Consider the following 11,392-nt stretch of genomic DNA (forward strand, 5'->3'; position numbering starts at 1 on the left):
GCGTGTCCTGGACGAGGTCTCTACGATAGTTTCAAAATATTAATAGAGGCTTACCAATCATGCTAGTAAACGTTTCATTGTGCGTAACAAGTTACCTTGAGCGTTACGGTTTTCACCAGCTGTGCTCAGAATTATATACAGAATTATGTAATAAATAAATAAATAAATAAAAACAGTTACAAATACATACATATTTTGCTTTAAGTTATTCGTTTGTTTATTTATTTGTTTACTTATTTATTTAGCATACGGAAAAAAATGCTAGGTGCACCAGGGATAGTCAAATACTGTACGGTGCACGTCGGTGCGCTGGGCGGCTTGTGACCTGCGCGTTCCACCACGGCACTCGAGCAGCGCCTCAACCCAGAGCCTCGTTTAGGTTTAAATATTTCCTCGTATCCCCATCGCTCAATCTCAGGTAAAATATAAATATTCTCCAGTTTATTATTGTTATTATTCGTTTACTTACACATGTACTGCACTGTATTGTTGCTGGAGTTAGAAACATCATTTTTTGCTACTTTGTCTAAATTTGCTACTGGTAGCAAAGTATGACATGTATAAGCGTCACATTTTGCTACCTGTTACCAAAATGTCATCAGTAGGCATAAACGTTGTTTGCTTTTGGTCAAGATAAAACAGTCCAACAATTAATATTCGTGGTTATATAGAGAATGGTTTGAAAAGAGTTGCCTTTTTATCTTTTGCTTTTTTTTATTTTAAAAAATGTAGCTCTATAGCACATTTTTCTAACACCAGCTGTCTGTATTTATTACATATGGAGTAAAATGTAACTTTACAAAACACGTATTTTCTCATCCAAACACTCCCAATCACACCTTTGTTCGTTTCAAATAAGTTTTTAATTCAAAGGTAATTCCTGGAGTATTCATTTATTTTTTTTATTCATGTTATTTTCATCATTTACAGGTTGTAAAAAATGGCATCCAATGGTCCTGCCCAGTCTTTTGTTTGCCATTTCAGAACTGCATCCTACACAGCTCATCCTGTAAGTTCCATTACCCATGTTGTATTTATTTGGGGTATTTTTCCTAATGGGAGATTATATATTACAGTATTTAATTTCCATGCACGTAGGTGTAAATGTATCACACGATGCTTTAATTGCAGAATAAATATTAGTTTATTCTTGACTGATGTGCCTGCTAGTACCAAGTCAGCTTGTTTTTATGCTGCATATTGTTTTCTCAGGTAGCTTGTTGGCAGTAAGTGCAGATTTTTTGATTGCCCTAATGCTTTTCCAAAAGCACCATAAGGTGCTTTAACAATTGTTTTTGAGGGCCTACTAAGTTGTGTCTCAAACTATAAGAAGCCCAGGAGTATTGTCAAAGAGCTTGATTGAAAGATGGTACTGCATGACACCTGGCAATCTGCAGTTTATTAAGTACAGCATGTAGCAAAAGTTAATAAATATTTATAATAGGATTGATTTACACATAGTACTTGTTTAAAGACTGTACAGTATATATTTCTTAATCTATTTCTCACTCCGCTTGTTAAAACCACATGTTCAAAGGGCCAGCTAGTTGATGTCATTGCAAGCTGTTTTAATTGGAAATAAAAACATAACTGGATGTTAGGCGAATCCTAAAACTATTACTCTGTACTTTTTCTTTGAAATTTTCAAAGAAGAGACAACTAGCTACTGAAATGTTCCTTGTCAGTTTAGAAACTGCATCATCTTGCAAATCCTGACTGGTTCCCACAGTAGGAAAAAAATACTTTTTTACTCCATAAATCAAAGTGAACATACTTTTTTAGTTAAACTACTGTCTAGAGCTAATAATTTATATTATAATGGAACTATTTGTTACACAAAACTGTTTAAGTAATAAAACCTGCTGCAGATCAAGTAAATAACTTTATCTAGCCCTGTCATAATGTACTGCATACATCATCATTGTTGGAATAGAAATACGTGTTTAATTACCAGCATCAATTAACTTTTTCAGAATATACTGTAAACTTGGCCATTGTGGTCTAACAAACAGTTTTCTGTTAGTTTCTAAATGTTACAAAAACATACATTAGCAACGTCTGGAATGTTTTTCATTTATCATGATCTTTTCATACATGTCTTTTTTAGAGTGTAGTTGGGGTTATAATTGGAAGAAACTGATGTCAAGGGATTTCCAGACAGAAAAAGCTGAGTTTATTTTAAATCTAATTTTATACATGATGTTCATGCTGACTCTAGACTTTGACAACCTGCTAATCGCACTTAACAAAATTGTATTTAATAATGTTTTCTTTTTTTTATAAGTATCTTATTTCTTCTACACATAAAAAGAAAACGCTATTAAATACAGTTTTGTTAAGTGCGATTAGCGGGTTGTCAAAGTTTTGATTTGGTCCCAGCCTTACTATGACTATTACTTCTGTAAATATCTGCAATGTTTTGTAGAAGATTGCCCTCTAGTGGAAGTTGTGTATAGTTCGGTACTATGGCTGTTATTTTTTAGATTAAAACAGATATATTTTGAAACCTGAATGAAAACACATAATATAAACATGTGCGGTATAGAATGCATAGTAAATGGGTTTTATTGCAGGTTTATGTAACTAAGAGAATTCAATTTTTTTTTCTTATTTAGATATTATTTTAAAATATGAAACAACCAGTGCCATTATATTTGACCTAGTAAGAAGCTACATATGTGATAGTTCAATTTTTTTTTCATTTTCTTTATCTTTTAGTGCTTGTAGCAAATTTGCAATAAATGAGGAATCAAACACCTGTGTGAATGTGGCATGCTCTGGATCTGGAAAACCTGTGGATGTCATTACGACCTTTGAGTTACTGGTGGACCTTACTGATCATACAGGCACGCTGCAATCCCGCAACCTGTCAGGGAATGTAGCAGAGAAAACATTGCACTGTAAGTTTTCAGTTTACAAAATTGTGCTCTCTCTACATTTAAACTAGAGGACAACTGATAATTCAGATAGGAAATGTACTACAAGGTGCGATGCATTGACGCATGTGCCTTACGCGCTCATACAGTATTTATTAAGCCCATTGCTTTTGTAGAATTGTTATTTCCTAAGATATGTTTTGTCTTGGTTTTTAGGTTGATGATTTTATCTGTCTAGCGGAGGGCCATAAAACATCCCTGAAATGGAGATTTCTTTTGGAAAGATGGAAAATTTATCTGAAGGTGTGCATATATTTTTTATACACTATTAATTGTTTATTCAGGTTTCTTAGAGAAGGTAAGGGAAGTTGCATAGATTCCTTGTCAAAGATTAAATAATGAATAGTAATTATCATTAATAAATTATATATGATGGTTCTAAATAGGTAACACAAAAAATAAAAAAAAATGTGTGACAGAAAGAAATGTCCGTTTATAAATAATTCCCTGTACAGTTCCCTCAATTGATGAAATACAATCATTTTTGAGAATTGACCATATTCATTTAATGATTTCAGATACTTCCATCACCAAATGCAAGAACTGGTCTTAGAGTCAAAGTGCTATCCTGTACACTGGCTGACCCTGAAGAAGTAAGCCAATGCTTACCTGTCTTGGGAATGTGGAGCAGTCAATGGTTTGGTATCTGTATGCTTAGTTAACAAAAAATAAATTCAAATAAAATTGTTTATTATTAAATTAATATCAAGTTTTAAAGCATTCATTATTCATCTGTTTAAATTATGTGTGAATTAAATTATTTCTTAGAGGAAGTATACTGATTGATTGTATGTCTCTATAAAGTTAATAAAGCTATAACCAGTTATTGTTAAAAATATAATTCAGATTGTCTTTCATTTGCTGCAATGCATTTTAAACATATAATTAATTTTAAAAAACGTGACCCTGTAATGCCATCTTGATGCATATGAACATCACCTACACACCATATTCTTCTCATTTGGCACAATTACGTCACTCAGGTTCCTAGCATAAAGGTGTTCTCAAGATCCAAGAGCACGAAAGAAACAATATTGGTCTGACTTACACCTGTGACGGGTGTGTGTATTTCAGAAAATGACATAGTCCAGGCCTGAGACTACTTTATTTAGACTTCAAATGTAATTACTAAAATACTAATGTATTCCTCGAGTAAGGAACCATGTAGTATTTTTGCCTATAAACAATTTATAACCATTGCAAATAAATTCACATTTATTTCTGTAGTTTTTGATAATGTTTACACATTATCCAACTTAGAACTTATCCAGAGACTTAAAGAAGGTCACTCTGGCCTATCCACTCTGAACTTCATGCTCACAATGCCCTCGATCCCTGCCTGCAGTTCATCGTGTTCCTGAACGCTTGATACTCCTTTCGGGGTCCCTGTCAAAATGAGGTCACCCTCTTCCAAAGTTATGATCTCGCTGATGTAACTGATGAGAAAAGGGATCGAGAAGATCATTTGGGAGGTGTTGCCTTCCTGTCGTAACTGGTCATTCACTTTGAGCCAAATCTTTACATTGCCAGGGTCGGCGATCTTTTCCTTGGTGATAAATTCGCTCACGGGACATGACGTGTTGAATGCTTTTGCGAGAGTCCACGGCAGACCTTTGGTTTTGCATTCGTCTTGGACATCCCTGGCTGTCATATCGAGACACAACGCATAGCCGGCGATGTGGTCCATTGCAGCGTTCTGGGGGATTGCTGTCCCCCCTTTCCCAATAACGACCCCCAGCTCCACTTCATGGTGTAAATTGTGAGAGTAGAAAGGCACCATTATAGACGACCCTTCAGTCACATAAGCAGAGGGTGGTTTCAGAAACAACACAGGCTCTGTTGGGACCGCATTTTTCAGTTCTTTGGCATGGTCAGCATAATTTCTTCCAACACAGATAATTTTACGTCCCCACTCCCAAAATCTGTTTAGATTTCTTGTAGAAGCCATTGTCACGGTCGGCTTTATTACAGCCCGTCAGTATACTGTAACTATAACTGGCCTTTTTGAGTTCTACGGTGTGCTGGAGGTGCCAAACAAGTCCAGCAGATGGAAAGCACTGGATTTCAACACTCTTTATTTGATTCCACCGCAGTTTACATAGTACAAGCAGAAACGGTGTGTGAAAATAGATATACAATTGTTATTTAAAATGAATAAATAAAATAAACATATACATTAGGGGGAGCAGTTTTATGATTAATAATATACAAAGTTTAATAACTACAGCGCAAATTGCGTGTGTCACACCCCCTGATCAGATTGGCTGTGAGGTCGGGGTTAAAGTTAAAAAGGGAATGATGCAATACTGTACTTTAAACCAAACAGTGTGTTTAGTTCCTGTTTACCATAATCACCAGACAGCAGTATTGCCATGTTATTCAGGTCCTTGACGGGTGTCGTCACTCATGGTTTAGGTGCTGCTTACAAATTCGGTATGGAAAGATTGTTTGTTTTATGGAAATCTATTAAGAATGTTTTGGTTTTTTTAATAAAAATGTTATACAATATTGACAGATGAAAATTGCACTGCAAGTGCTGCGTTAATCAACTTACCACCTACAGTTATATTATATAAAAATTCAAATATATGTGTTCAACGAGAACGTGTTTAAAAAAAAAACTAGAAAATTAGAACAACCTATTTCTATAATTTGGATTGGATGTCAAATTATGATATATCGATTACAAAGCAGCCGCAGTGTCAATTGATAAATATGTACTTTATAATTCATGGCAAATCAATAAAGACGTTTACAATTTTTTTTAATTCACGTGTTTTGAAGCAATCCTCATATATACAGCACAGAAAGTACTAATGAAAATGAACCTGTATGAAAATTATGGAGCTCTCATGAACTGTGGTTGTGGGTAGTTTTGTGCTTGAATGCAGTACTTATCCAATGCCATTGTCTTTATCTCTCAACAAGTGACTACTCCATGTTTGTTTTTACTTTTATACTCTAGTCTCTACCTCTCACTTCAAAACATTCCAGTAAGGGCTGCTGAACAGGACAGGTAGAGAATTTGATCACGTTTACTGGCTATGAAGTCCCCAGCACAGGTTTACATACAGCAATCAGACTTCATTGAAAATTGTAGACAACGAGTTGGGAAAAGGGATTTTAAATTGACACTTTTTTTTAAAAGAAATTAAATGAGCATTACCAGCTTTTCAACCAGCATGGCTATTTGAAAATCAACACTACTGGCTCAGCCTAGTACTGATTTGACAAAGATACACCAACATGGTACGGTTTTCCAAACTAAACATAGTTGTACTGTATTAACTTTTATCTATTGACAGCCTTTTTTATTTTAGATAAGGGTCCTTGGTAAGAGTCAAGCTCAAAGTAAAACCTGGAATGAAAAACTACTGTGCAATGGGAGTCTTATTTCCAACTCATGTGTAATTTCGCTTTCAGGTCCAGCACAAGCGAGTGCAGCTTTAATCCATTCCTCTCGAAAGTCTTTACTCATTTCACAATCAAGCATGAAGGTTGAACTGCTCCCAGCATTGACTGATAACTACATGTACCTTCTTATTGATGAGGAGACCAAGGAAGCAGCTATTGTGGACCCCGTGGAGCCACAAAAGGTATTTTTTTTTTTTCTTCCTCTAAGAGAAAGGTTCTCAAGTGTGAAAGGGGATGTAATAAGCAGACACTTGGCTGGTTTCACAGACTCCGATTATGACTGCCTAATGTTACTTTAGGTAAGGTAGTTCAGGGTTAGCGCTGATTGGGTATTGAGAATCAATACTGTATTCTGAGGTGAATGCAGACAAATGTTTCAACAACAAAACTAAATAAATTCAGTGTGACAATGCTGTATTCTGTGGTAATGCTTGAAAACGGTTGTTAGAGACTGCCAGGTATATGTACTATATATCTCAAAGTGTGCCCTTCTTCTTCTTCTTCTTCTACTTCTTCTAATCCTTATATGTTGTTTAGGTTGTGGAAGCAGTCAAAAAGCATGGGGTGAAACTAACTACTGTTCTTACTACACATCATCACTGGTAAGAGTCTGTTCAATTGAATTTAATGGCAGGCATGTTCTGCATCTAAACTTCTAATATCTATGTAGCCAAAAAACCTAAGCAGCAGCACAGACCCAAAGAGTTTTAGATTTATGTATATCAATTCAAACAAGCACATTAGTACTACAGCTTGGCTGGTTTCACAGACCCTGATTATCAGTAAATCCTGGACTACCTAATGTTAGGTAAGCTGGTCGGTCTGTGAAATCAGCTAGATTTGTTTCGCATATTATTTGTTAAACAAAATTAGTCTCATTATAGACCTAAAATATCATATTTCCTCAGGGACCATGCAGGAGGCAATGAGAAGATGGTGAAGTTGGTTTCTGGGTTGAAAGTTTATGGGGGAGACAGCAGAGTGGGGGCCCTTAACCAGAAAGTCACACACCACAATACATTCAAGGTAAAATGAGAAATGAAAGGACAACCTTATACTGTCATAGAAAAACCATCAAAAAGTGTTTAGTGTAAAAAAAAAAAAAAAGGAAAGTTTTCCATTAGTTTTAAAAGCGTAAATGGATAGTTACTATTACCTCTATGTTTGGTGCATACTGAGGTTCTGTAATCATGACTAATGATTATCAGCTGGTTTCACAAACCCAGACTTGCAATAATCTTGTGAAGAAAAACTTTTGTAATAAATGTAAAAATCTTTATTTATTTTTTTTTAAACTATGGCCAAACAACAATTCCCTGCCAGAAATTGTAAAACAAAAAAACACCACTACACAATTTCTACAGGCAACAGCAACATTTTGTCACTAGTAATAATACTACTAATAATAAACCATATGTAACATTTCTGTCAATATTTTAGATAAGGTGATTGATTTATAATAACTAATATATACAGCTGACCTTGGTATAACACTAATGTCTTTAATCTCATAATTGACCGGTACTCTGCCCACTTCATAACACTTATACAAGAACCGGCAAGGTCATGAGTTTGTATTAACTTTAAAGGAATACAGCATCAGTGCAGCTAAATATTATTTTCTTACCAAATTTAGGTTGGATCCTTGAATGTTAAGTGTCTGTTTACACCGTGTCACACATCTGGACACATCTGTTATTTTGTTACTAAAGAGAGCAGTTCAGAACCCCCTGCTGTATTTACTGGTAAGTGATTTTATCAAGGGCTGCATTTATTGCTATGAAACAGTCCTTGAGGTTTGTTATGCTGTTACTTCAACAGTCTTTACCACATACATGTCATGCTCAAATACTAAATATGTTTAATTGGCAAGTATGGTACATTTTATACTCTTTTGTAATTTGATACTAGTTGTTGTTTGCTGAATTAACAGTTGTATTGTTTGATAATCAAAGCCTTCTGCAAGTAATTGGAAAATCCTACTTTTTTAAAACTGAAAACTGCTCATGAAAATAATGACACATGACAAGTCCATCGTATGCCTACCATTTCGCTTGCTAATAAAAACAGCAAGTCAGTAGCAGGTACATAGCTGTATTTTTCTCTTGGGTCTTCTTTAACTTTTAGTTGTTATCCTAAAACATCAAACCATTTTAGTTCTACAATAAAGTTCACACACCTAATAATAGTTATTCTTAGCTTGTTGATTGACTGATGTTCATGAAATGATTGCATATACATGTTTGCAGGTGATACTCTGTTCATTGCTGGGTGTGGGAAGTTCTTTGAAGGCACCGCAGATGAAATGTACAAAGCTTTGATTGAGATTCTTGGACGCCTTCCACCTGAAACCGTAACTACCACTTATTTGCAATTCTTACATTACAAATTAATTATTGCAAGAAATCTTTAGACTTTTTAGCTAGAAAGCTAAAAGGAAAGGTAAGATAAAGCTTAGAAACAGATGTAAATGTAAAACAGGAGATGTAAAATACAAACAGAGATAACTTGAAATTGTTGTTGGTCTGCTACATTTTGATGTGTTGATGTGGGTTGTTCTTTTTCAGAGAGTTTATTGTGGACATGAGTACACTATCAACAATCTGAAGTTTGCTAGACATGTGGAACCAAGAAATGATGCAATCAAGAAAAAACTAGCTTGGGCAAAGGTATTGAATAATCAGCTTGGGTTAGATTGAAGTCTTCTTTTTATTATTTCCACACTTAGAATTATTTTAGTACGCAAAATTACTGTACTACCATAGAGTTTTAATTACAAAAAGAAATCTCTGTGATTCATGTATTTATTATTGGTGGTAATTTTGCAAAATCTCTCCTTTTCAGGACAAGTATGACAAAGGTGAACCTACTATCCCTTCCACTATAGCTGAAGAGTTTACCTACAACCCCTTTATGAGAGTCAGGTATGGAACCATTCTTTTAAAAGAACCATACTGTAATCTTACTGTATTTCAGTCCATCAATAATAATTTCCTTGAAAGCAAACATTTTGATGAAAAGCATACACCCGGTTAAATTTTATAAATATCGTACTTTTGAGTGATGGTGCTTTTTAATAAAAATAAATCGTATCTTTGGTGGGTCGTTTACAAAAAGCTGCACAGAAACGTAATTCTTTTTTATTTCATTATTTACACAGTTTTGTTAGCTTGTTTTTTTTCTTTAATCTCAACACCAGGGAGAAATCGGTGCAGGAACATGCTGGACACACTGATCCTGTCGCTACTATGGGTTCCATTCGCAAAGAGAAGGATAACTTCAGAGTGCCCAAGAACTGACTGTAAAGTGGAAAAACAGAACATGCTTTCTTACATAAGCTTTTCTGGCACTACCCTGCACCCACGGTGCACAGCTAGCAGTAACTGGATCACTCACTGCTTTGTAAATGGAATGTATAAAAAAAAAGAGCTCTATATTGTAATGTCTAAAGCATCTTTCCTGTTCATGGGACTTCGAAGTTTTAAAAACCAGGGATAATTTTAGTACAAAATGTGAATTTTAACAATGGCGGCGTTTACATGCACAAGTCATGACAGTTTTCCTTGCGACCTGTTTGCCGTACTTTTCAGGAAATGCGTTGCTAGCATTTTTGTTTTAGGAAAAAAATCGTCCGTACCAATGCAGATTACTCAAGTCATAGTCATTTAGGGGAGGGGATATTTAAATTACTAAGTAGGAAAAGAACGACTCTGAATATAGTGAGGAGAGCTTCATGCGTTGCCATGAAGATAAAAACATTTAACAAGAGAAATGAATTAACGTGTTGTCGTGCATATTCTGAATTACACCGCGCATTAGCTACTTGTTTGTCTGGTTACCTTTCCAACACACACACACACACACACACACACACACACAAAATTATATAAAATATAATTTCTACTAAGTACAAGTTTATATGTGTGTGTGTGTTTGTGGAACATCTAAAAGTTACATTTCATTAACACTAGAACTGCCTTTTACAATACATGTTTTTATTTTGAATATAACCTACAATATTCATTTTTTTTATATATACAAGCCTGTTGTTATCTCTACTGGACCTGGCAGCCATCAATACCTTTGTTTTGTACAAGGAATGCACCGGGGAAAATATCAGTAGGAGAGATTTCATCTTGAAGCTAACCACAGAGCTTTGGCAGAAACATTTCAGAAAACTGCAAAGCACCAGGCTGCAGCAGCTCAACCTGGATTCAGTGCTACAGTGGCACACACGCAAGATAAATCATATGTTAATTTCGTTTTAGATTAAAAACGACTTTTGTTTTTACGGTTTTCTATGTGCATAAACTTGTTTACACACTGGTTTCTTTTGAAGTGTTTATTTTATTATAGTTTTTCATTTTTTGAAGTAGTGCTTTATATGTGGTAATTTAATAAATAAACCCTTTTATGTTTAATTGTTCATTTAAATACGGTGTTTTGGCTGTGCAGATGTTTGATGTTATGTGCTTGAATAAAGCTTTTGAGTTGTATCCAATAGTTTGTCTTTCATTTTAATATTGATGATGTTTATAATGTACCGAGATAATAACTGCCGTTGGCGGTTGTAGGTATGAGTATAACCGCGGCGGTTCTAGTGTTGAAGTAGTCCATAAATGCACATTTTGTGTGTGTGTGTGTGTTGGGGGGTGTATGTTTTGTACGGCCTTTCTGCTGGAGATTACGTGAGATTAAGTCAGAAGAACGGGATCTTGACTGCTGAAATCTTGTGAGCCACAAGCACGATGAGAAATCAATTGACCCTACCCTTAAAGTCACGCTGTCAAAAGGACGTTCTTTTGCTGTTTCACGATGTATTTGCGTGACAACATCACACAGTCGTGACTGTATAGTCGATTTTCAAGTGCATGTAAACCAAGCCTATGTTAATTATTTTATACATAAGTATGGTATTTGTACAAGTCCCTTATCGTTTTTTTTTTAAGATTTCCGGACTGTATTTCCAGTTGGACTGGAGTAAAGTCAGTTGACAGTACTATGCCACTACACACAGTTTTTTTTCTGTGTATCAGGCTGTG

General features: G+C 35.1%; 2 protein-coding genes and 2 long non-coding RNA genes across 5 annotated transcripts; 3 read left to right on the forward strand and 1 right to left on the reverse strand.

The window, feature by feature from the left end:
• The first annotated feature begins 335 nt into the window (after positions 1–335).
• On the forward strand, positions 336–2,468 carry LOC131699397 (uncharacterized). The gene is made up of 3 exons (XR_009308104.1): positions 336–418; positions 931–1,009; positions 2,108–2,468. It is a non-coding gene; the product is annotated as an uncharacterized LOC131699397 (long non-coding RNA).
• Positions 2,469–2,514: 46 nt separating this feature from the next.
• On the forward strand, positions 2,515–3,564 carry LOC131699396 (uncharacterized). The gene is made up of 3 exons (XR_009308103.1): positions 2,515–2,900; positions 3,093–3,179; positions 3,455–3,564. It is a non-coding gene; the product is annotated as an uncharacterized LOC131699396 (long non-coding RNA).
• A 569-nt stretch (positions 3,565–4,133) lies between these two features.
• Positions 4,134–5,011, reverse strand: LOC117431732 (acylpyruvase FAHD1, mitochondrial-like). Its single transcript, XM_034053024.3, has one exon. The coding sequence runs from the start codon at positions 4,882–4,884 to the stop codon at positions 4,222–4,224; it is 663 nt and encodes a 220-aa protein (XP_033908915.3). The 5' UTR covers positions 4,885–5,011; the 3' UTR covers positions 4,134–4,221.
• A 236-nt stretch (positions 5,012–5,247) lies between these two features.
• LOC117431350 (hydroxyacylglutathione hydrolase, mitochondrial) lies at positions 5,248–10,846 on the forward strand. Of its 2 annotated transcripts, XM_034052180.3 has the most exons (10): positions 5,309–5,369; positions 5,902–5,952; positions 6,360–6,532; positions 6,888–6,952; positions 7,259–7,376; positions 7,987–8,095; positions 8,600–8,703; positions 8,918–9,019; positions 9,195–9,274; positions 9,550–10,846. In XM_034052180.3, exons 3-10 carry the CDS (start codon positions 6,428–6,430, stop codon positions 9,647–9,649), a joined length of 783 nt encoding a protein of 260 aa, XP_033908071.3. In that variant the 5' UTR covers positions 5,309–5,369; positions 5,902–5,952; positions 6,360–6,427; the 3' UTR covers positions 9,650–10,846. The 2 variants fall into 2 exon arrangements, with proteins under 2 accessions (XP_033908070.3, XP_033908071.3); XM_034052179.3 differs by lacking the exon at positions 5,902–5,952 and having other exon boundaries at positions 5,248–5,369.
• Positions 10,847–11,392: the final 546 nt, after the last annotated feature.

This window comes from Acipenser ruthenus, chromosome 22 (genome assembly GCF_902713425.1).
Source record: "Acipenser ruthenus chromosome 22, fAciRut3.2 maternal haplotype, whole genome shotgun sequence".
Classification (NCBI taxonomy): domain Eukaryota; kingdom Metazoa; phylum Chordata; class Actinopteri; order Acipenseriformes; family Acipenseridae; genus Acipenser; species Acipenser ruthenus.